At 58.4% G+C, this 24,161-nt stretch overlaps 2 protein-coding genes across 3 annotated transcripts; one reads left to right on the top strand and one right to left on the bottom strand.

Annotated features, from left to right (window-relative positions):
• Positions 1-111: 111 nt before the first annotated feature.
• ARRDC2 (arrestin domain containing 2) lies at positions 112-9,987 on the top strand. 2 transcript variants are annotated; one of them, XM_005244133.4, is made up of 8 exons: positions 112-618; positions 6,236-6,302; positions 6,460-6,607; positions 6,923-7,025; positions 7,317-7,573; positions 7,872-8,031; positions 8,316-8,467; positions 8,558-9,987. In XM_005244133.4, the coding sequence occupies exons 1-8, from the start codon at positions 354-356 to the stop codon at positions 8,609-8,611; spliced, it is 1,206 nt and encodes a 401-aa protein (XP_005244190.1). In that variant the 5' UTR covers positions 112-353; the 3' UTR covers positions 8,612-9,987. The 2 variants fall into 2 exon arrangements, with proteins under 2 accessions (XP_005244190.1, XP_055662001.1); XM_055806026.1 differs by lacking the exon at positions 112-618 and adding an exon at positions 4,961-5,281.
• A 9,577-nt stretch (positions 9,988-19,564) lies between these two features.
• IL12RB1 (interleukin 12 receptor subunit beta 1) lies at positions 19,565-23,903 on the bottom strand. Its single transcript, XM_055804908.1, is given in 16 exon segments — positions 19,565-20,005; positions 20,108-20,189; positions 20,271-20,367; positions 20,497-20,640; positions 20,736-20,882; positions 20,992-21,093; positions 21,189-21,363; positions 21,365-21,392; positions 21,394-21,674; positions 21,753-21,835; positions 21,919-22,029; positions 22,203-22,239; positions 22,766-22,913; positions 22,988-23,161; positions 23,311-23,425; positions 23,786-23,903. Coding segments are annotated over 16 exon segments (2,151 nt in total). The 5' UTR covers positions 23,832-23,903; the 3' UTR covers positions 19,565-19,624.
• Positions 23,904-24,161: the final 258 nt, after the last annotated feature.

Raw genomic sequence — 24,161 nt, 5'->3', positions numbered from 1 at the left:
ACCAGCATGTACCAGTAGCACGTCGACAGTGTCTGTGACTCAGAGATAAGATGAAGTCACGTTATTTCTCGATCAGTTTAAAAACACGTCACCCGTCTCTGCGGGCCCATCCTCAGCACAGCATCAGCCTCATGCATGTGAGGTCAACGCTGAAGCATCACTGCAAAGCAGGGTCTCAGTCCAGCCCTGGGGAAGATTAGGCCAGTTAGAGGCAGAGATAAATTAGGGGATCTTGGTGTAGCCTTTGATCTTTCCTCCGTTCCCTGGAGGGCTGCACAGCTGCCTGTCCCGCTCCCCTCGGCCCAGGCAGGGACTGACCTCCTGGAGCTGCTGGATAAGTGGGACCAGCAGGGATGCAGCCCCTGGGGCGCGTGCAGAGCTTGGCAGTGGAGCTGGAGGATGGGCAGGTGTGGGGTGCCTACAGCAGTGGGGAGCTGCTGCATGGCCGGGTGCAGCTGGAGCTACGCAGCCCGCTGCAGCTACGGGCTCTGGAAGTGTACGCTCGCGGCTGCGCTGCCGTGCACTGGCTGGAGAGCAGCAGCGTGGGGCTCAGTATCATCTACCGTGACTACACAGCCTACCAGACCTTCCTGTACCGCCGCTGCCAGCTCATCCCTGGTAAGGCTGGGGTATGGGGGTGCTCTTCTGCTCCAGGATGTTGGGTTGGGACCCCCTTGGGCTGCAGACATCCCCCTCTGGGTGAACCTCTGCCCTGGTGCTTACCAACCCAAACAGGGTGGTCCCTCTTGGACACCTTTTTCTCACCTTCTCCGAGGGCTTCTCTGCTACTGGTTTCTAGGAGGCTGCCTGAGAGCTCAGGGCTGGTGAGCACTGAGCACAAAAGAGTTGTGGCTTTTGTTCTGTTTGCACAAGGAAGTGCAAATAGAAGTGTCTGTTCACAAGTGTGGAAAGACCACTTAGCAGTTCAGTAAATATTTGTTTTAGGTTTCCTGATGCTGGGACCGCATGTCCAGCTGGCATGTTGCTTAGATCTACTGCAAAAGGACAAGCCACTTGAATTCTTTGTGTGGTTGGGATGAAATGACCCAGAGCCAAGGGACATGGGAAATCTCAGCTGTCCATCTGCTCATTAACTCTGTCCTTCCTTATAAAAGTGCCTGTCTTTCATCCCCCCCTCCTGTGCTAGTGTTACAGGCATGGCTCTGTGGCTTTTCCTTGCTCTTGATGGCCTTGTTATTGTCTGTGACACAGTGCTATGTGCTGCCTGGCCCTGGAGATGGTTGTAGGACTCTGCTCATACTTAGGGCATTTGTCTCAGTGGCCAAGCGCAACCCAGAAAGCGGTGCTACCCCTAGCTGGCAAATGTAGAGGTTGCAGGAAGAAACTGGAGTGATGGATGGAAAGAGGATGTGAGTTGCCTTCCTGGAGGTGTTCTTGTCTCTGGACTGCACTGGGGGGTCATATTCTCTATTTCTGCATGACTGTACCTTGCCAGCTGCTCCAAACACCTACATTACTCTGGAGTTTCTGTCCTTTAGCAGTGGCTTTTCTGTGCCGTGCCTAAGGATGGCCCCTTCACAGCTGCCGGTGTGCTAAGTGCACCGATTACAATTAAGGGTGTGGCACAAGCCCTTGCCCTGAACCCCAGCAGAGAAAGCCCTGAGCACTTGGTCACTGCAGTGTTTGGATGGTGTCCACATTAGCTGTAAGGTTACGGGGTGAATTTTATCCCCCGTTATCCCTACAGTGAATGTCTGTAGGGAAACCACAGGCTGCTGTGAGCAAGGTTTGGATTTTGCTGCTGGGACTGTGTGTGATGGAAGCCCCTGGAGCCATCTGAAGAAGAGCACTTGGCCAGGGGCTGGAGGAATTGCGTGAGCTGCTCAGCCTCACCAGCATCCCACGCTGCGGTACCTTGGAGCTGATGGTTTCTGGCCCTCGCTTACTGCATGGGGAGAGCTGAACTGGGCTACGTGGGGAGCAGAGAGCCTCCCAGAACTTGTGGGCTGGGATTTTATTGTCTCGGTCCGTACATGAGGATTCCTTTTCTGCTTTGTGAGAGGGACATGGGCATGTGATCACAGGAGTGTTTAAGGGAGCAAAGGCTGTGGGCTGTGAAGGATGCTGTTCTGCAGCCAAAATCACTTCCTTTGGATCCCGCTGGGTCCCGCTCTGTCCCCGGCAGCAGCATGAGGACCTTCCTGATGTCAGCTGGTGAGAGGCTGCTGAAAATGTGCCATCATCCAAAGGTCCCTGTGACTGCTCCCTTCTTGTTGCTTCTCGATGAGATCAACGTGTCTGCCTGGTGCTTCAAAAATGCAGGTTTTGCCATGGTAACAAGGCAGTGCAGAGGAGGGAAGCTCACAGCGATAAGAGCTCTCTCTTCTGCTTTCCCCTGAGCTGCGAGTTTATCTGCAGTTTCCTGGCAGCGTGGCAAGCACCGGCACCCGGGGTGCTGCGCTGTGAGACAAGAAAAAGGGTGAAAGAAAGATGTTCTGACTGCATGGCAGGGCCACTCAATGTGTATTGTGTAATCATCTTTGGTAGGGAGCAGGAAGAGAGAAGACAGTGGTTTAATGCGCAAAGGCAAGGAAAGCCCCGGACTCTTTTACATGAGGTGATGTGAGAGAGCCCTCAGAAACGTATGTTACTTTTGTGCAGTGCTCTTTTCTGTCCAAGGATCCTGCAGCACTTCCCAGAGGTGTAGATCCTGCCCCAGTGAGAGGCAAACATCTAGAAGCCATTTTATTTCCATGGAGACACTGAGGAGAGTTACGGCACCTGTGCTAAGAGCACATCAGGGCTCTTATTCGGTCGTGGGGTGGCCCTCGATCAGCACCTTAGTCCTTCTGCACAGGCAACACTGGCAAATCCAGGAGGGACAGAGCTTATTCCTTAAGCTGGGAGTATGCACTTGTGGCAAGGCTCTGCATTGTCCAGCTTGTCGCATATTGGGGCAGGGTAGAGCTGCTGACTCACCTTTTTATCTGCTGCGTTCCCCTGTCTCTGGCTTTCCAGGGACCCTCGTGTGGCTCCAGGGTCAGTGGGAAGAAGCCACCAAGTTCCAAGCAGCGGGTCAGGAAAGGAGAAGCCCCTTGTGAGCTGGGCAGGGTGTCAGCTCCTGCTGGGACCAGCTTAAGACTGGCCAGACTGTAGGTGGGGCTGAAGAGTTGGAGATCCTTCCGGCACCGAGCCTGGTCTGGGTTTTAGTTGGATTTGGGCACCCAGGAGCATTCTTGAATGGAAAGCCCTTGGCTGTGGTCCCACAGCCCCTGCACCTGGAGATCCTGGGAGAGAGGAGAGACCCTGTCCCAGCGCTGGGGTCCCAAGGATGTCAGAGAGGGACTTCCCACCCCACGTGGAGGCAATGAGGGGTAGCTGTGGGTATCTCGTGCGGCTGACACGGGAGGGAAGTTTGCAGAGATGCTCATCCCGTGGGCGAAGGCTGAGTCATGGGCTGAGGGGTGTGTGCTGACAGCGGGAGGAGGAAGATGCCAACCGCGGGATGGAGCTGCCTCAGCCAGGCCAAGGCTCCAGCCCCTCTGAGCCCCACCACCTCTAATGTCACTGTGCATCACAGTGGGGACACCAGGCACCTTCCCAGGGTTGGCGTCACCCGTTATCTCCTGCTGTGATGTGCCTTCCTTCCCTCTTTCCCTCTCCCTTTACAGCCTGCTATGATTCATGTTTGCTTGTGGCAGAAAATGGTCGTGCACATAAAACAAAACATGGTCCGCTTCCCTTGGGGAGGGAGACAGACAATTCCAGTTAGGCTTTGGAGACAGCTAAAGCTTTGCAAGGCTTCAGCCCAGCTCATTTTCCGTGGCTGAGATCAACCCTATTCAGCACAGCAGGTCCTGCCCAGCATGGCTCGGAGCAACTTGAAAATCCTCAAAACTTCGGCAGTCAAATGCTGAGTAACATTTTTAATGCCTGTTTTGTCTTATCCCCAGCCCGTGCCTAGGGTGGAGAGCTCCGGTGCTCTGCAAATGTGAAATCATTATTAAAGTGGAAGTTTCTAAAGCTGCATTAACCTTTTGGGGGGGATGTAGACCCCTATCTCCATCCTTTTACAACATCTCAGGGCACTGCTGATGCTGATGCCCACCCAGAGAATCGCCAGTGCTCAGCCTGCGTGCTTTTACCCTGATGAGCACCGGCAGCAGCAGATGACACCAACAGAGCGAGTCCCTACTCCGTACTTACACGCAGGTGTAATTTGTTGGGTTTTGGGGCGGCACTACGCAAACCCCAGTACAGGCTGGTAGAAAAGCAGCACTCGCCTGGTTAAAGAAAGAGCGCAGGGAAGATGTGTTGCTCACTCTGTAATTGCACAAGCTGAACAAGAGCCAGTTCTGGATTTCTTAGAAATAAAGGATGGCCCAGGCCAGTTTTCCCTTCATTGCCAGTTGGCCCGGCCACACCACGCCCGGAGCCCAGATCCAGTTGCAGCCTGTTCCGAGTGCTGGGAATGGCTCTTGGGAAAGGAAGGATGCGGGCCTGGAGCGAAAGTTGCTGATGCTCCGAGCAAGAAACTCCCCTGGCACAGCCGCTGGCTGCGACCCTGGGAACACTTCTGGAACACGGAGTCGGTGGATGGGATGGGACCGAGGGATGGGAGCTGGAGGGGGTTTTGGGGGGCCTTGTGCACCACCGCATCAGCCAGGGGGTTATCCACGGCAGTGCTCAGCCCTGTGAACCACCCCACTCCCCACACGTTCCCGTGGGCTGCCGCTGCCCCTACACCCATCGGGGTCCCTCGGTGCGGGATCGGGGTCTGTGGGCAGCCGGAGGCGCTAGGCAACCGCGCTGGGACGCGACCCACCGCCCCAGGGCCCAACATCCCCCCTCCCACGCCCCCCACGAGAGCCCCACGCCGCCGGGGGGGCGGCCCGCACATGCTCCCTGCCTTGTTTTGCAGGGCCTGGCGGGGCCGCCCCGTCCCGTCCCGTCCCGCCCCGCCGGGGCCGCCCCCGGGCGCGCCGGGCACTTAAAGCAGGCGGGGGGCGGCAGGGCCGCGCTGCGCCGGGCCGGGCTGTCGCCATGCTCTTCGATCGGCTCAAACGCTTTTCCATCGTGCTGGAGGGGACGGGGGGGGATGCCCCGGCCGCCTTCAGCCCCGGGCAGGCGGTGGCGGGCCGCGTGGTGCTGGAGCTGGCGGCGGCGGCGCGGCTGGGAGCCCTGAGGCTGCGGGCGATGGGCGCTGCCCGCGTCCACTGGAGCGAGTCCCGCAGCGCCGGCTCCAGCACCGCCTACACGCAGAGCTACAGCGACCAGGTGGAGTTTCTCAGCCACCGCGACACGTTGCTGGCACCCCCAGGTAGGGCACCCAGCACCCCAGCGGGGCGGCGGCTCCGGGGGAGGCACCCCGGGGCGCTCGGAGAGCGGAGCGGCGGGCGCGACACCCCGCGGCCGAAGTAACGGGGGCGGGGGGCTGCCGGGGGCACCCCGGCTGGGTGCCTGGGACACCTCGGCCAGCCAAAATCTGGGTGCACAACACCCCAGCCAGCTGAAATCTGGGTGCTTGGGACATCCCAGCTGCTGAGTGCATGACACCCCAGCCAGCCGAAATCTGGGTGCATGGGGTGCCTTGGGGTCTGGACTCTCTGGGGACTGGGTACACAGGTCCCCTGCATACACTGCAAATGCCGAGTCCCTCCTCGGGGTCCTGGGGTGCACAGCTGGACCCTGCTGCTGGTCAGGGTACCCCGTTTAGGGACTGGCCCCACACAAGACTCCCCCTTTGCTGTGGGTGCTCCTTGGCAGGGGAGCAGTGTTGGAAAATCCCTGCGGAGGTTCAGGAGCTTGCTTTGATCCGGGGGTGTTGGACTGGATGATTCCCAGAGGTCCCCTCCAACCCCAGCGGCTCTGTGCAATGCAGACAGGATGGAGGTGCAAACCCTGGGGGGCACAGGGGGCTTGGCTGGCCACACTGGCTTAATTGGGCATCTCTGGGCTCTCGCTCCTGAGCCACGGTGCAGGGTGGGTGCAGGCTGAAGCAGAGCCCACCCAGGGAAGCTGCCCGGCTCTGGGAGGAGGCGTCCCTGGGTGGTGCGTGCCTGGAGACCTGTGGAAAGCAGAGGGTGCCCGTCACCCACTGGAGGTGTGCAGCTGTCCTGTCACAGCTGCCTTGCTGCCATTTAACCCTGGCAGGAATATTCCCATGCCGTCGTGCTGCTCTCTAGCTGCGTACTCTACATGTCTGCCACTGATTTGCCCAGAGAGGAAGTTTTGCAGGAGGGAGCCAACAGTCTTAAATCTGTTTTGTCCACAGACAACGGTGAAGTCACTGTCCTGCAGGCAGGAAGGCACGAGTTCCCCTTCACTTTCCAGCTCCCTGAGTAAGTTGGTATTTTTTTTATTTTTTTGTTGCCTTAATGCAAAGAGGGAGAGGAGCTGCTTGCTGTGTGCCACAGATCCTGGGAGCAGGGATGGGGCACCTCAAAAAAGAGATTCTATCAGCAAAGCCCTTCTAAGTTGCTTGTTGCTTACACACAGGACCCTGGCTACCTCCTTTGAGGGAAAGCACGGCAGCGTGCGCTACTGGGTGAAAGCCAAACTGCACAGACCCTGGTCGACAGTGAAGAAAGTGAAGAAGGAGTTCACTGTGATTGAACCCATAGACATCAACACGCCTGCGCTGCTGGTGAGCTCCCCCGGCTCCACCTCGGGGAAGCCTATGGGGAAGGTGTTTGCCTCCCCTCTGGCATTATAATGCAGGCCTGATTTGCAGAGGGACTATTTGCCCCCCCTGTAACTTGTGCCTTCTGGTGTTACCTGGACTGGGTAGAGGTCATCTGTCTCTCTTAGTTTTTGGAAACTTTCAATGCATTGCGACAGCATCTTGCATCAGATACTTGAGAAGTTGCTGATGCTCCCTGGCAGGTTCTCAGTGCCAGGGAGGTGCTTGCTTTGAGTTTCATCCATTCATACTAAATAACTTACATTTCCATTTCTCCAGGCTCCCCAGGCAGGTGCTAAGGAGAAACTTGCTCGTGCCTGGTACTGCAATCGTGGCCAGGTTTCTGTGACCGCCAAGATTGACCGAAAAGGCTACACCCCAGGTGAGATGACATACCGGTGCCCTTGGACCTCTGCAGGCCGTGGGGTGGCCCTCAGTGGGAGGGCACGTGGGGTCACTGTCAGCTGGGCTCTTGACTTCTGGCACAAAATCAGTCAGAGAGCTTTAGTGCATGCAGCTGATGTGGGCAGCCTCTGCAGGACACACTCCTGCTGGATTTGGCCTGCGGTGCCAGATAGCGTGACCAACCCTTGGTGATCCTATGCAGGAATTCCTTGAGGCAGGATCTGAGCTCTGTCTCCCCTCCTCCAACATGTTCGTCTTGTTTGGGTAGGTGAGGTCATCCCTATCTTTGCTGAGATTGACAACTGCACTAGCCGGGCAGTGGTGCCCAAGGCGGCCATCATCCAGACTCAGACCTTCATTGCTCGGGGCACGAAGAAGCAGAAGAAGTCGGTGGTGACCAGCATCGTTGGTGATTCCATTGCAGCAGGGAAGCGGGAAGTGTGGCATGGGCGGGCGCTGAAGATCCCACCGGTGGGGCCATCCATCCTCCAGTGCCGCATCATCCAGGTGGAATATTCTCTGAAGGTGAGGGACATTGTGAGGAGCATTGCAGGCGGCTCAGCTCGGTGTAGAGTGTTCTCCTCGTTAGAGCTGTGCTTGTGCCCGTTTTGGGGCTGGTGATTTGTATGAGGTCTTGGGTTCTCCCCGTTGCCACTCATGCACAGCGCAAGGGCTCATGCAGGACCACTTGCATCTCCCTCTGCATCCCACTGCAGGAATTCTCTCCTGGCCAGCTGAGGCCACTGCTCTGGGGAGATACCTGCCCCTCCGGACTGGGAAAACCCCAGCAGCTAAGCTTTCCTGCTGTCTCCTGTTCCTACAGGTTTGTGTGGATATTCCTGGGACGTCCAAGCTGCTCCTTGAACTGCCGCTTGTCATCGGCACCATCCCGCTGCATCCGTTCGGCAGCCGCACATCCAGCGTCAGCAGCCAGTACAGCGTCAACCTGGACTGGCTGAGCTCCATCCCAGAGCAGGCAGAGGGTAAGCATCTCCCTCTCCCGGGAGTCTTTCTGGGTGCTTCAAAACCCCCTGGCCATCCTGTGCTGGGTAGCAAGGGTCAGAGCATATTGCCAACAGTGCTTCTTGCTCCAGAACCAGCTTTTGTAGTTTTGACTCAATTTTTGCTTGTGGTGCTGCATCTCCTGGGTTCCTTCTCCAGGGAGCTGGGAGGGTTTGGGAAATAGTGGGTTTGAAGCCCTTTTACCTGTGTGTCTCCCATGAACGCAGAGTATTTGTGTTCCCTGATGGTTCTCTTCTCTCTTCAGCTCCCCCTGAATACTCTGCGGTCGTGTCCAGCCCGGAGGCTGAGCAGAGCCTGGCTCCACCGTGCCGCAGTGAACTTGGTGGCATCCTAGAAGGTCCCTTTTTTGCCTACATCCAGGAGTTTCGCTTCCGACCACCTCCGCTGTATTCAGAGGTAACAAATTCCCCTGGGCTGGGAGGGCTGGTGGAGGCAGCTGGTACGTGCCCACTGCTGAGATTTTTTACTTTAAACATGGCTTTGCAGATTGACCCCAATCCCCCTTCAGACAACATCCGTCCACGCTGCATGACCTGTTGAGAGAAGCGCATGGGATGCAGTTGACAGCGTGGCGACCCCTTGGGATGAAAGCTTGTACCCTCACAGCACTTCGGTCTGGAAATGGGGACGTGGCAGCTGTGAGACCAGAGCCCCTGCGGCACCGAGACCCCGGCTCCGCTCACTGCCCTCAACTGCTCTTGTCGTGACTGTCCTACAGACTGCCACTAAGTGTGATGGTGTGGACTTGGGCGTGGACTTGGGCATGGTAGAACACGTGAGACTCCATGGTGTGGAGCGGCTCCATGTGTGATGGGGCAGGACACGGAGGGTTAAGAACTGCCCCAAGATTTTGGGGTTAAAACGGGATATTCAGCATGAGCCAAGATTCCTGCAGTGGCTGTGCTCTGACAACTCCTGTCATGGAAAACAGGAGCTTGGAGGTATTTCTCAGGATTAGCAGAGAATAATTTAACATTGCTGGGCTTTGTGTCCCATGGTGATGCAGGTGGAGCCCTTCTCCCGCAGTGGCTCACCAGGATCGCACTTCCCTAAGAAAGTCAAAGGTCTTTCTGGGCAGATGAAGCAGAGACTTTGTCTGCTGCTAATAATCCTTGCTACCAGCCTGGTGATGCCTTCAGGGGAACAGTTTGAACTAGTCCACTGAAACAAAAGGCTTCCATGGGCTGTTTCCGAGGTCTTGGGGGAATCTGTGATCTGTGGCATTCTTTTGGTGCTCTTTACCCAGAACAGGAAAGCTGGTTGCTGTGTGTCAGCACCAAACTGGCACAATGTGCTGATGCCTCCCCTGTGATGGGACTGAATCCCCCACCCCCCGCCCAAACTGCGGTGCTGCCACATGGCTGTGGAGGCTGTCGCTCTGCCATCTCCCCGGTGGCCAAGGAAAAGAGAAGGAAGCCCAGTCCAGGGCTGGTGGCAGCCACAAATGCTGGTGAGAGATGTGGAGTTGAAAGGAGTCCTTCAGGGCCAGGAGTCCTGCTCAGGATGGGCTTGATCCTGCATGCGTAGAGGGGTCAGTGGCCTCAGTGCAGTGAGGACACAGCAGCAACCGGCACTCAGCCGTGTAGGAGCTGGTGAGCCGGGTGTTGGAGCAAGAATCGCTGGAGCCTGCATGCTGGGGGCTGACCCCACTTGCTCCAGCGTGACCTGAGCAGAGTTTGGGTGCTGAGGACCTTTGCATTCCCTCACTGAGACAATCCTGCCTGCGGAGCTGCTTGTTTCCCCACTCACAACCAAAGCCAAGCGTGCCTTAGCCTCCGTGCTGTGGCTGCGCTCTGCTTGCTGGGGATTGCTCAGATGATTTTTTTTTTTCCTATCTGTGAACACTTTTGTAATGACCACTCTTGTCTCTATTCTTTTTGTACAAATTTTTGTTGGAAATAAATTCTTTAAACTCAGATGTTGCCTGGATATTTTTCTGTTGCTCTCTGCTTCCTGTTGCCTGGAGCCGTGCAGCTCACGTGGCTGTTGGGTTGCGGAGTGCTCCCTCCCCTTGCTTCATTGCCCCATGGGCACCCAGCTCCACCCTGTGCCCAGTCCCACTCTGCACTGGGATTAACTGGGTCACTTGGCCAGTGCTGCTCCCCAGCAGGATTGATCCCCTGTGCCCTGCCTGGATGTCGGGCTCCCCCAGCAAATGCTGAGAGCGATGCTCTGCACTGTGCCCCTGACTCCTCCACCTCTGTGCAGGTTTGGCCCTTTTCCCATTACCGACTTAGCAAGGCTGCGAGTGAGCTTGTAATTTTTCCGTGCTTGCTTCCTGTTTGTGTCTGAGCTGTCAGAGGACAGACGCACTCTCCATCCCATGGACCTGGCAGATCCAACTGGGAGCTGGGACATTCCCATGGTGGCTCAACCATTCCCAAGGAGGGCTGGGATCAGCCCCATGCTGGGCTAGCTGGGAACACCTGGTGCCGTGCAGGAGGAGCAGGGAGGTTCCTTCACCTGCTTCCTTAGGCTGGGATTTGGTTTTTAACAGCATTTCTGTGCTCCATATCTCTGCTGAGCACAGCACATCCTGGTGCGTGCAAAGCAGGGCTTGGAGCAGGGCTTTAGTTATGTCTTCCACAGACTCTGCTGTTTAAAAATACTGCCATTGGAATGTGATTCCCCCCACACACATTTTTTTTTTTCCTTTTTGTTTGCTGAGCTGTTCAGTGCCGTGGCTGTGTCCGGAGCATGTGTTCCTGCGGTAGGCCAGGCACTCCACCGCAACCCAGTGAGATAACTCGACCCTGTGTTTGCCTGCAAGAGTCTGGTGCTCATGCAACCTTTATCCAAATCTGATTTTTATTTGGCATCCTTGGCTGCAGCAAGTAATCTTCCTCAGAAGAGGATTACCCGGCCTGACAGTGAACTTGTTTGCATCCTTGCTGTGGGAGATGCACCCCCAGAGCTGCTGCTTGCAGTAGTGGCAGCCGGTGCTGCGTGGCCTAGCGGTTCAGCGGCACTGGGGCTTTTCGGTGACATCAAAGAGGGCACAAACCACAGCGCTGCAACCCCCTGGTTAAAGATGCCTCCAAAGGAAACCCTGTGATCAGCCCCCCGCCAGCCAACTCCAGCACGGCACAAGGGAGCCATTCTGCACCAGCAAACACCAAGCAGCAGAGATGGCCAGGGGCTGTCAGTCAGACCCCAATCATCTGCCCCAGCCACACAAGGGGATGCTTATTCCCGGTGCTGGAGGGCAAAGAGAGCCACCCAGCACCATCCATCCTGTTGCACCTTTCTGGGAAAGTGCGTCACGCCGTGACGGTGACAGCTGTGGTGACAGGCCATGCTGTGCTGAGGAACCCAATGCCTGTGGGCACCGCTCCTGGTCCCCCACATGAGAGGGATCTTTCCAGCAGGAATTCTTGCCGACAGCTCCAGGTTTTTCTCGTAAAGCCAGACAGTAGCACAGGGAGGCCGGGGGCACAGCCAGTCTGGGTCTGGTGCCAGCTCCTGAATCCCTGGAGGGGCTAAAAATACCTTGTCTGGATATTTGGAGCTGGGGCGAGGCACAGACCCCCCCCAGCCGGTGCTCTCACAACCACTGGCAGTGCCGCCGGTGCTCCCTCCAACCTTCTGCTGTTTACCTTCCACAGCTCCAAAGTCCTTATTGCACAGCCCGAACTGTTCCCCTGGGACACGGGGTGGGGGGGGGGTCTGGGGCACACGGGGGCTCCCTGGGGGACTGCTGAGCCAGGCGATGCTGGCCACAGCACGGAGACCCGATGCCGGGCAGGAGGCGCGTTACGCAATTACAGTGCCAGGAGTATTTATAGCTCTTGGCCCCGCGCATTGGAAAATGCTTCCCAGACCACCCAGCAAAATCTATTCCTTGCGAGAGGCCTGGAAATGCTGCCCCCACCCCACCCAGCTCCTCTCTCTTTTCCTTTTTCCTCTTCAGTACCAAAGTGTGGGACCCCTCTGCCCCAGGCACTGGGGTGCTGGGACCCCCACCCTGCAGCCCTGGCTCTGCCTGGTGTCAGGCTCCCCCTGCCACAGCTCATGGCTCTGCAGCCCCCTTCTGCAGCATGTTGGGGGGCTTCTCCTTCCCCCCAGCTTTCCCCATCTCTGGAGGATGCTCAGTCCTGGCACAGTGGCCATGGTCCTCGCTTGAGGCTGTTGTACCCCAGCGGATGGTCAGCAGCCAGGGGCCAGCGCGGCTGTACCGCAGGGAGGGGGTGACAAGCAAAATTCATGGCCGTCCCAGTGCTGGCAGGGACAGAATGTGCCGGCGCAGCCTTGCAAGGGCCAGGGATTAGCTGCATGGCTGCTGCCTCCCAGCCCGGGCATCCATCCAGCTCCCAAAACAAGCTCTGCCTTCCCCCATCCCATCTGGGCTGAGCCCTGTGGGGTGCAGCTTGCCCCAAAACCTGGGGGGGGGGGGGGGGGGGCACTGGGAGCGGCTCTTACTGCAGGGAGGGGTGATGGGGGATGATCAGTCTGGCTTTTGCCTGAGTGGGGATGCCCTGTTCTGTCCCCACGATGGGGACAGGGACAATGTGCTGCCCAAATTCAGCATCTCTGCAGCTGGTGGGATGCTGGGCTCACACCGCCTGCACCTCAGGGAGCAGTGAGTCTGCACAGATGGGTGCTCCAGAGCACGAGGACCTGCTCGTCCCCAGGGTAGGGGACCCGTGCTGTGCTAGGGGGTCCCCAAGCACCTTCGGGAGCACACACATGGTCCCCAGCAGCACTGAGCCTTGCTTTGGTTCTGCTCCAGTCTCCAGCACTGCAAAAGCACCAGGTCTGGGAGCGGCACGGCTTGGCCCTGGCCACATCTCTGGGGTCCCCCTTCACGTGGCAGTGACAGAGCTCTGCCAGGGCACAGGGAAGCAGCCATCAACCCCAACATGCCAGGGCGGCATCGCGGCCCCGTCCTCCGCCCGCTGACTCAGCTGCCTGTTTGCAGGAATCGCTCCCACCCACGGAAAACCACAGGCAAAGTCCTCACATCCCTGCGCCGGGGCTTTCCTCGCCAGCTCAACAGGAATCGCAGCTTTTTCCCGGAGCAGCAGCCAGCCAGCGAAGGCAGCGAGCCGCTCCAGGTGCAGGGAAAAACTGCAGAGAAACCAGGGGTGGCTTATGCCAAAAAATGGGATCTGGAGCAGCCAGATGGATGTGTTGCACATGCCACATGTCCCGTCCCCTGAGAGCATCGTGCCAGTGCAAGGGGGCATCGCGATGCTCACCAAGACACCCCATGAGCCCTGATGGCAGTGGGCACTGCTGGTGCCGGCGCTGGGTTTGCCACAGGGCCAGCTGATGCCACAGGCTGCTGGGACCAAACTGCCACCTTCGTTCACTACATCAAACGCAGCCTCCTGTTTTTCTGGGGCCGACTCCCACCCCCCATACCCCCCCACTCCCACACCTTCCCCCCGTTCATGGTCCCTTGCTGTGGGGCTGCCTGGTTCCTTGCATGGTCACTGCTCCCTCCCTTGGGCAATGGAAAATTTTTATGACTTTTTGACTTTTTATCTAGTTGTTTGGGAGCGAGGAAGGAGCCGGGTGCCGCGCATAAACATGTCTATGTATAAACAGCAGGGACGGCGGCGGGGGATGGAGCTGCCAGTGCGGACCCTCCCCACCAAGCTCATTGTCCTCTCTCCTGCTGGGACCCCTGGGCAGCGTCCCAGGTTCAGTAACCCAGAGCCATCCCCAGAGGGATGCAAATATTTTGGCTTTGTTGGGAAAAAAACCCCAACCCCCCAAAAACAACAACACTAAAAAAATCCCCCCACCCGAGTCATCCAACAGCAGCGCGTGATGTGTTGGCATACAAACAGGGCGCATGGGGATGGCGCTCGCCCAGCCAGGGACACGGCACGGCACCCATGCCAGCACACAGGGACCGGCTGGGATCTGTGGGTGACACAGCCATGCCCTGTGCCAGGAGTGTGGCACACAGGGACTTCATGCCCAGCACTGCTGCCCTCCCAGCCACATTTGCCATCACTCCCAGGTGCTGCTTCACATATTGTGCAGAAGCGGCTGGCCAGCATGGGGTGCCTGTCCCCTGCCACATCTCAGGGGACACAGTGTGGTGGCATCCCATGCCCTGACTGCAGCATCTCCCCGCAGCTAAAGCCTTGCTGATGCCGAGTGTTTGGCACCAGGGAGGAGGCGAGCTGCACTGCTGCCCTTGCTGGTGGGCTGCTCCGGGTATCGGTGGGGATACAGCCGTCCCCAGCCAAGAGGCAAGGAGCAGGGGGCTGTCACCACTGCTGTTCTCCGTCCCCTGCCATCTCAGCCCCATCCCAGGGCAGCTCCGGCAACAGGGAAGACCCTGGCAAACACCATGGCACTGATTCCTGCTCCCCAATCTCAAAGTCTCCAGAAACAGGGCTGTGGCCCGTTTTTTCTTCCCCCACTACATTGCAAGAGGCAGTAATTTTAAGCTGATTTTAACAAAAACCCTCAGTCCGAGCCCAGTTTGAGGGAGAAGGATCCAAGCCAGCTTGCAGGGATACACATACATTGCAAGCTTGCAATTAACACCCCCCCTCCACTTACCAACCTTGTTAGCAAGCTTGTACCCAATTACTTTTCAAATGCAAGGGTTTATGTAGAGCAGGGAGAGGCATTTTCCTGCTAAGCAGCTGTGTAAATGCCACTGTATCCCAGTGTGGATAGAGGCAGTGATAGCTGGGGGGGTCCCAGCTGGTTGGAGGTAAGCAGCGCTGGTGGGGCGGGTGGGCAGCTGTAGCACTGCAGGATGGTCCTGGGGGGCCCCAAGCTGGTTCTCGCTGCTTTCCCAGTGGGTTTTGTGTGTGAAAAAATGAGGGAGAGTCAATCTGCTTGTAAAGAGCTGGTAAACACATGGGGGGTGGCAAATCTGGGGTGAGGAGGCGGGGGGAATTGCTCTTGGTCCTGTATTTACTGCTGCAAAGCTTGGCTGGCTGCTGGCTCTGGGCTTAGCCCTTTCCCTGCTCGCACAGATGGGTGTTTACTGCAAAAATGGCATTTTGGGGGGGTTCTCTGGTTGCTACTGAGCCAGCTATCCTTAGCTCAACTCCGGCTGCCTGCTTGAGCAAAATATGTTTACGCCGCAAACCTCTGGAAGGCTCCGCTGCCAAGCGGGCAGGGGAATGTGTACGCCGATAAGGGCGCCACGTCCTTTCCTTCCAGATCACCCGATAGCCGGGGAAGTGCACAGAGGCAGCTGCCTGCCTCCCAACGTCCTTTTATCATTTCTTCTATTACATAAAGTTTTGGTTGAAAAAAAATAAAAATAAATCAATAGCTGTGGCTTTGCTGCACCAGGCTGCTGCCAAAGCCTGGAAAGCTTCGGAGGTGCCAGAGGCTGAGCTGCCCCCGGGGCTGCTGGCCCTGCGAGCAGCCATCTGAAAACATTAAAACTGCAGAAACAAAATATTTCCTGTGCTTCTCGCGTGGCAGAAGGAGAACATGGCTTCTCCTGGCTCATGTGCTGGGGCACACAGCATCCTGGTGGGATTTTGCAGTGAGCTGAGCATCCAGCCCAGCCCCACAGGGGATGGGGCAGCTCTGAGCCTCTCTGTGTTGGGAAAAAAAATTAAATATTCAATTTTGTTGGTGCTTCAAGTAATTTTCCATTCTCTGGTTTGGAAATAACACACGGGTGAAGCTGTTGCAGCAGGCGAGCTCAGCCTGACATGAGCAGGAAAGAGCCAGGGGTGCTGGGCAGCTGCGGGCCCTGTTTGCAAAGTAAAACTGCAGTTGTTGTTGTGACACTGTACGGTTGCAAAACACCAGCGCTGAAATACCCGTGACTTTCAAAACAAGCTGAGCCCAGCTGCAGCTGGTGGCTGGCTGCAATCCCTGTAGCCCCTTCCCTGCTACACAGGCATGGCTGAGGTGATGGTGCCAGTGATGTTTGCAGGTTTTTTTGGGGGGAAGAACCCCAGAAACTTTAGAGAGGAAAAGCAAAGATCCCCCAGATGTAGAGGTTCTTCTCCCCCCCGGATCTGCTGGGCATCCTGGCCACCGGGCTTTTGCAGTGCTGGGAGGGTGCGTGTCTGCCCCTGGGTGAGATATAGCCATTGAATTCTGCCTACAGAATAATAATAATAATTAATAATAATAAAAAATAATCCTAGGGATCAGTTTGTTTGCTTAGCGATTAACTCAAAGCAGCTCCTGAATGGTCACCTAATCTCCCCAGGAGCGAGTGGCATTGTGTAGGTAGTGGCAGGGGTGGCTTTTTGCCCAGCGAATAATCCTTCTCCCTGGCACGGCTGGTGGTTGGGCTGGGCTCAAACACCTTGTTGCCATCAGCTCTGCTCAGGGCTGGGGCTGGGCCAGGGGGGCAGGGTGCTGGGTGCTGGGAAGGGGCTGTGGAGGGGACGGCTGGATGAGGGAAGGGGCTGCAAGAGGGGCAGGTAAAGGAAGGGGTTGCAGGGTTGCAGCCTTCTCTGCTGCTCAGGCTAAATCCGGGCTGTTTCCCTGAGGAGGCTGGGAAACAAGTTAAACTTCTCCATCTGGGAGCAAAACTTAGCCCAGACCCACAGGGATGGACCTCACCTTCCTCAGGGGCTTGCACCCCTGAGAGTCGGTGTATGTGGGGCTGTAGCAAACCCCTCCAGCTCTTTTATGGCTTTCCTTCGGGGCCAGCTGAGCTCGCATCCCCCAAAATCAGGGAGCCTGGAGCAAATCCCCAGGCTCTGAGCATCCTCCTGCTACCCCAGCTGGCTGCACTGCATGCTTTCTCGGGATGTGGCGCTGAATTTTCTGCTTAGCATGAGTAAGCAGAGGTGTCATGGGGTAAATGCACCCCTGCAAATCCCCTGTGCTTTTGGGGATACATTGCCAGGACCCTGTGGGAATAGGGAGAGGTTTTTCCCCCTTAGGGCAGGGATACTCTGCGCTTGCCCTGGCAAACAGCACCTTCAGGTGGCACTGGCACTGCTGGTGTAAACAGCCATGCTGAAAGTCAGTGTATCAGACAATATAAAAAGGCGCCACAGGGCGTAATCAGATGTCCTTCTCTAAAAATAAAAGGCAACAGGTCTTAAATTAGCTGCTTGTAAAGGTGTCGGGGTACGTGTGTGCAGACAGCTGGGCCAGCTCCGCTCTGCTTGCCCAGGGAGATTCCAAAGCCGGGGGGCACCCTCAGGCTCAGGGTGCCTTTGGGATTGATGCTGACCCGGCCGCGCTCCCACCAGCCTCCCCATGCTGGGATGAGTTTTATTTCCCCTGTTGCGATGGCGTTTTGCTGCTTGCCCCAGCGCCGTCCCAGACAGCATCTCCCATTGGGTGTCACGATGTGCCCATTCTCAGGCTGTGAGTGGCAGCGGCTCTTGCCGGGTGTCACCGATGCCCTGTGGCGCGTCTGGGTCCTGTGCAGGGTCAGATCCGGATGGAGGAGTGGTGAAGGTCCTGGCTGTGAAAGCAGGGCTGGTGGCTGTCCCCAGGTCACTGGGCTCAGAGCAGCTCCCGGAGACTCATTTGGAAAACAATCCTGTAAAACTTAAACTAATTAGAAAGTCCTGAGCTGCTCGCTTACACTAATTGGCACAGCCGAATTAATTAGTTTTCCCCAAGACATTGCCCATGGGGCTCTGTGCAGCACCGTGTTCCTGGCGGAGCACTGGCCAACTGGGGACACGTGTGGGCAAGGATGCATGGGGCTGTCGGTGGGGATGGGGCTGTCCCTGAAGGTGTTGGGGGGGGGGGCTCAAGTGGCCCCACGGGTGGGATGGATCCCCAGCAGATGCCCCCATGGGGGGGTGATGGAGGGGGGGGTGGTGGTGTCTACCATCCCCCGCCTCTCCCTGGGTTGTTTTTAATGCAGCAACCGGGACTGGCTGCCCTGGCGTGAACTTGTTCCATGACCAGGAATGATTAACCGGCAGTGCCACTGGCCCCAGGCCAGCTGCGTGTTTGCTGCTGCTGCCTGGCCTTCCCTCGCTGCTCTGGCCCCAAAAACGGGCCGTAAACAGGGGCTGAACCCCGAATGTGCGCCTGCCCCGGCGCCCTGCTGGTGACTGAATGCTTCCTCCACACGTGGCTGGCCTGGGGTGTTTCCAGCAGCGAGCCTGGCATTGCCCAAATCCCAGTAAAATCCCTAAATCTGCTGCCTCCGCGTGGGTTGCTGGGGCTGGGAGGATGCCAGATGCCCAGCCTCCAGCCGATCCCCAGGGATTTGGGGTGCTGGAGACCAGGGATAGAGGCTGCCGGTACATGGGGGCCCACGGGGTGATGCACGGCCGTGGGCAGAGGGAAGATGGATTTTCTCAGCCGGGAGGTGGGGACGCGGGGCTGGTGCCACCTCGTGGCTCCGCCGGCAGCTGAGACACCCTGGATGTGCGGTGCCGGACACGGGTGGGCACGGTGCCGGTGGGCACAGCGGTGAGGGGTCCTGCGTGCACACAGCCAGCCGGGACCCCCAGCCATGAGGGTGCCACCGTTGCAGCCGTCTCCATCCCCTGCCCTCCGGGCCGCCCGCCCTGGCTGGAGGGGTCGCGGGGAGGCGCAGGAGCGCGGCCGTGGCCCCGCGTCCCGGCGCGTTATCGGTTGTCGCCCATCGGCATCAGCGCGGTTTCCGCCGGTGCCGCGAGCAGCGTTTGGGTTAAATCCTTCGCGAGGCAGGACTGGGGCTAAAAGCAGCAGCGAGGAGGCTGAGCCCTGGCGGCTGCGGCTGCGGCACCACAGCTCTGCCGGTGCTGACTCCTCCCGGACTTCCCCGTGCTACTAACCCCATTTAATTATTTTTTCCCCTGTTTTATGTTTTGCGCTCTCAGCAAATAAACCCCAACACCTCCAGCCCCAGCATGCAAGGTAGACAAAACCATGCATCGCTCTTCAGCCTCAGCAGCGGCTCCAGTTCTGCCCCAGATGAGGACTGGGGCAGCAGTGCAGCCCCGTGTGAGGCTGCTGGGGGGGAGCCTGCGACCCCGGGTCCCCCCCAGATCCAGCCCCACCACCTGGCTGCATCCTATGCAGTGCCATGGATTGCCCCCAACTCTAAATCATCGCTGTAGTCTGCCCAGGTCAGGCAAAGGAAGCCATCTCAGCCCAGCTGCTTCATGCATTTATTTTATGGTTTTTGGTTTTGTATTTATTTTGTGAAGTGTTGTTGGTTGGTTTTTTTGTTTGGTTTTTTGTTTTGGTTTGGTTTGGTTTTTTGCAAGTAGCCAGTGTTTGGTGCTGGGGCTGTTTGTGCCTCTGTCCTGCCAGGGTGATGCTGGCCCCTGCAGTGGCAGGAGGCAGCTGGCTGGGGTGAAGCTTTGCCTCTTCTTCCGATCCAGCCAAGGAAATACCCTCAGCCCTGGCTTTACTCCACCACTTTCCCTTGTTATTTATCACCTGTGGAATGATGAGGCTGGAAAGCGCATGGCCAGATCCTGGCTCCATGCAACGCTGCATCTGGAGGCATAGCCTTTTGTGTCCTGGAAACCAGAAAAACCCCTCAAAGTGCCAGTGTGACTGTGACCCCACAGAGTGGACGCTTGGCATCCCATGGGACACCACCACCACCCCCCCCCCCCCATCCCCCTCCTGCCATCCATCCCCACTCTCCCAGCCTGGCGATGGCTACAGCACAGACTTCTGCAGTGATGGGTCCTATCCTTCCTCATCCCTGATGATGATGGGTTTGTCAGAGATGAGCAGGGCAATGGGGACCAGCGGCTGGTGTAGTCCATGCCTCCCCTCCTCTTCCCCCTCCTCCTTCTCACTGGGTGGGTGGTTGGTGCAACTGGTGCTGCCAGGCGATGGAAATCCCACCGGGCTCGGCACCTCCTGCCTGCGGTAGGCAAACGGCAGCTCCTTCTGGCCACCTGGCTGGCATGCTGCTGCCAGCTCTTCAGCCCCAGGGCCAGGCTGTGGCGTGCCAGGCCACGTGCTGGTGTCAGTCAGCTCCTTCCCAGGATTCAGCTCCTTTAGCAGCAGCTCGGCTGGGCTGAACCTCTCGGAGGGCTCCACAAAGCCTGGCCGGTGCTGACCCTAAGGGTCAGATGCAGTTGGGGTGGGAACATCCCATGCCAGCACTGTGCACAAGCACGTGCCAGGTGCGGGATCCAGCCCCTCCTGCACTTTGCATCTCACCTGGTTCATTTCGCCAGTGGCAAACTGGATGGCTTTGCTGCCCATGGGCTTGGGCAGGGGTGGGAAGAGGAGGCGGCAAGCCCTGGGGAGGTGGGGGTTGGTGAGGAGGTGGGGAATGAGCTGGGTAGCCAGAGCAGGGTGGGGACAAGGGTGCTGCAGTCACCTCTTTTTGCTGAGCTGGTAGATGGCAGCCATGGTGGGGAGACCGAGCAAGATGCCCAGGTACTTCAGGTTGTATTTCCACGCTGCTCCCTGGGCACCTGGGGATGGGCACAGCTGAGTGATGGCATTTCTGTCCCCAGCACCCCACGTGGGACATGGGAGCTGTTTTGGGGTGAGGACGAGCACCCCATGGGGAGCAGGGAGGGGATGGGGTCTCCAGCCATTACCCAGTGCCTTGGTCTGGAAGTGCCACCAAGCACCACAGGTCCCCTCGCTCTCCCCTGTCACCTCCCAAACGCCCACCCTGTAGGCTGTGCCAGGCTGTAGGTTTTGGAGGATGTAGTGCGATGCTGCGGCGTCCGCTTCACCGTCTGGCCAAATGGAGCTGGTGGTAGTCTGGCAGCTGCCTGCAGGCAGCACCCTCCTCCTGCCCCATGGGGGGGGGGGGGGGGGGTGTCACACTCACAGGTCACGTTGTCACCCTCAGCTGCGTGGCAGATGAGGTACTTGGCCAGCGCCCCAGGACAGGCAGCACGGGGGGATGGGCTCCACTGGAGGACAGCAGCAGCATCCCCAGCGCTGGCATTGATGCGGATGGGCACAGCTAGCGAGGCTGCATGTGATGGGGGGTGGGTGCAAAAAAAAAAAAAGGGGGTGGCATTTCAGGAAAGCCTCTTTTTGCAATTAAATGGGGCGCAGATGCTCCATGTTTCCATACGTACCATTGCTGGCATAGTGGTGCTGCAAGGCAAAGGTAGACCAGCCCCGCACCGGGGCCCAGCTGTGCACGGCGAGGCGGTAACACGCCGGTGCTTCCCACGCTCCTGGGGCAGGAACTGAAGATACCAGTTAAACCCATGCCAGGATCCAGCTCCAGGTAGGGGGGGGGACAGGTGGGCAGCTTGGGGGACTCCCTTGCCTCTCTCCACGTGGATGCTCTCAGCAGGGAAATCCCGTTGGATGCAAATGCCCTGTTTCGGTGCTCCTGGCAGTGGCTGCTGCTCGAAGCAGTAGGCGAAGCCAGGGCTTGGTGCTTCCCACTGCGCCGTCATGGTGCCACCATCCATGCTGATGTCCTTGAAGCTGAGACCTGGGATGAAACAGGGAATGTGAAGGATGGCTGGGAAAATAACCCCCTCAAGGCTGCCAGGGAGCTCAGTCCTTCCGAGGGGCTGGTACCTGCACTGTGCTCTGCTGGCACACGGAGCTGCCGCGCTGGCCCTGGCCCGGCGGCATTGGCTGCTGTCAGCAGGATCTCATACTCAGCACCACAGAGGGTGAGGTTGTGCACCATCACCTCCCCCCCCAGCACCACAGCATCCTCCTCGGCCAGCTTGGCACAGCGGCACACCAGCATGCGGACACGCAGTGTGTAGGTGACATCCCCTTGCTCCTTGGGGGCTTGCTGGGGGAGGGAGAAAGGGCGGCTCGGAGGATGAAATGGGGGGGACAACACCCAGGAGGGTCCCTGCTGCTGTCCTACCTGCCAGCTCAGCCTCAGCACCCGCTGCCCATCTCTCCCCAGTTTTCCCAGCTGGTAGCTCAGCACTGGGCTAGCCAGGATTTCTGCAAGAGGAAGGACCCTGGCTGGGCTATCGGCATTTTTGGGAGCCGTTGGGATCCCACCGGCCTCCTCCCCTCTTCCTCACCCTCAGGAATGAAGATGGAGCTGCTCCAGTCGCTCCAGTAGCTGCTCCAGTGGGAGGGCTTGTGCCGGAGCTGAACCTCAAAGGCGCTGTCCCCCCCCAGGGTGCAGGTCACTAGAGTGGGGTGGCAGGGTCAGGCGGTGGGTTCCCCCCTCCTTTCCCCCAGCTTTTGGCCATCATGGGGTGCTGGGAGGCCAGGAGGGAGTGCAGGACAGAGCCCCACTGTCAGGACGTAGAAGCACCCCCAGGAGACACTTGTCCCCCGCATCCCCACAGGCCAAACAGACCTGAGTCATCCTCATCCATCACCGTCTCGCACATCACCTGCAGAGAGAACAGGGATGAAGACACCCAACCAGTCAAACCAGTATGTTACTGGGACGTGAAAGCAATGCTGCCCTGTGCCCCCCCAAACATTCCAGGGTCTGGGAGAGCCAAATGGGGTGCAGGGGACATGGTGGCCAGGAGAGTCCCCTTGGCTGGGGTACCATGCCTTCAGCCCCAAGACCCTCCTGGCAGCAACTGAGAGGGGTGGGGGGGTCCCCTGCTGCAGGGGGGGTTTGCTGGGGATGAGTGTCCAGATTTCATCTGTTGTCGTCATTAGTATAATCTGGGGTTTTGCTTGTGTAATCCCCACAAATTGCAGCCTGATCCTGTTATGGGCAGCAGCAGGAGCCCGTGGCCAGGAGGATGCAGCAGAGCCGATAACGCAGGGAAACAGATGGGACACGGCCAGGTTTGCGGGGGGGACACAATGGTGGCATCACCAGCCCCCCACACTCCCCCAGCTGCCATGATGTTACTGACTGTGCCATCGGTCACCGCCAGCTCTGGCAAACCGCATTTCTACCTGCGTCCAGCTGCTGTTGCCCATCATCCGGAAGCGAGCCTCCCGCTGTGGTGGCCGGTCCCCATGGTGGCACGATGACCTCGGCATCTGCAACCTCAGCCGGCCGCCGGTCTTGGTGAATGGCATTGTGGTGGGGGGGGGGGTCCATCTTGACTGTAAAGATGAGGTGGTTATTGGTGCCAGTGCTGGCACCCAGCCTGGCCCCCCCCCCCTCCGGTGTGCTTACTGGCCTTGTTGAGATACAGCGTGAGGTTGGGGGTCCTGTGGATCTGGTCCCCCCAGCGCGCTTCCACCCAGGCTGTGACATTGGTGAGGACGTAAATATGGTGATGCTTCAGGGTGTATGTCGTCCTTGCACCCGCCTTGAACTGCTGGCACAACCTGGGCATTGCATAGCTGCGGGGGAAGCAGGTGCAAGGTTGGATCCAGGTGGGCTTGGGATGCGGAGGTCACGTATCCCCAAGTGTCCCATGTGTCCTGCTCAGGGGACAGCCTAAGGGCTCCCCAGGACGTGGTGCCCACCCCTGCCACAGTACCCCACTCACCAGAGCGTCAGAAGGTAGGACGTGTCGCTTGTTGGGCCGTGGGGTGGCCAGGAGCAGAGGAACCAGCGGGACCTGCAGCGTTTCCAGCAGGAGAAACCAGGGCCCGTGGCAGTGCCTGCGGGAGAGGGCAGCGGCTGGGGGGTCCCGCACCCCAAACCCCAATGCGTTGGGCAAGGCTGTAGCCATCACCCGATCACCATGTTGCTTGCCCAGGGGATCGGAGCAGCCGCACGGGTGATTCCCACCCCAAAAACCACCATTTTCCTGCTCCCTGGGTTTGTGGCACCGGCTGGTGCCGCTCACTCTGGCTCCTGCCCGCTGCTGGGGGGTATTCACCCGGCTTTCCCCCGTGCCTGCGGTTTCGGGCGACCATCTCCATCACCGCGCTGGTTCCGTGGGCCTTATCGCCCCTGGATCGTTCAGTGAAAGTCTTTTGAAATTATCTCTCATCTCCTAGCACTGCAGGAGCACTTACCACCCTGCGCCAGCACCGCCAGTGCTGCCAGCAGCCACCCCAGCATCAGCCACCCGAGGTGTCCCACGCCAGATCCGAGGCTCCGCTCCCCTTCCTGGCTGCCCGCTCCCCCCGGCACGCGGTGGGTGCCCCCCGCAGCTCGGCGGCAGCCCTGGCCCTCAGCGCAGCTTTGCGCACCCAGTGTTTCCTCTTCTGCTAAAAGCTGGCCCAGGGGTGGCTGCTCCTGGGCGGGCAGAGCGCAGGGCGGGAGTGCACGCCTCACTTTTACCAAAAGCAAAAGAGAAAGTAACCAAAATATCCCCCTTTTTCTGCTGGTCCTCAGCCAAACCCCACCACCGCTGCGCTGTGTGTCCTGGCCACACCATGTGCCTCGGGC

This window comes from Falco peregrinus, chromosome 5, assembly GCF_023634155.1.
Source record: "Falco peregrinus isolate bFalPer1 chromosome 5, bFalPer1.pri, whole genome shotgun sequence".
NCBI lineage: Eukaryota > Metazoa > Chordata > Aves > Falconiformes > Falconidae > Falco > Falco peregrinus.
This window is presented reverse-complemented; position numbering and strand designations above follow the sequence as displayed.

What these genes read in the sequence shown, in the direction of transcription:
- ARRDC2 (XM_055806026.1), top strand. Translation starts at nt 5,005, where the DNA reads ATGCTCTTCGATCGGCTCAAACGCTTTTCCATCGTGCTGGAGGGGACG. An exon ending in CACGTTGCTGGCACCCCCAG is followed by an intron (nt 5,282 to 6,235) that starts GTAGGGCACCCA and finishes TTTTGTCCACAG; the next exon opens with ACAACGGTGAAGTCACTGTC. An exon ending in CATCCCAGAGCAGGCAGAGG is followed by an intron (nt 8,032 to 8,315) that starts GTAAGCATCTCC and finishes TTCTCTCTTCAG; the next exon opens with CTCCCCCTGAATACTCTGCG.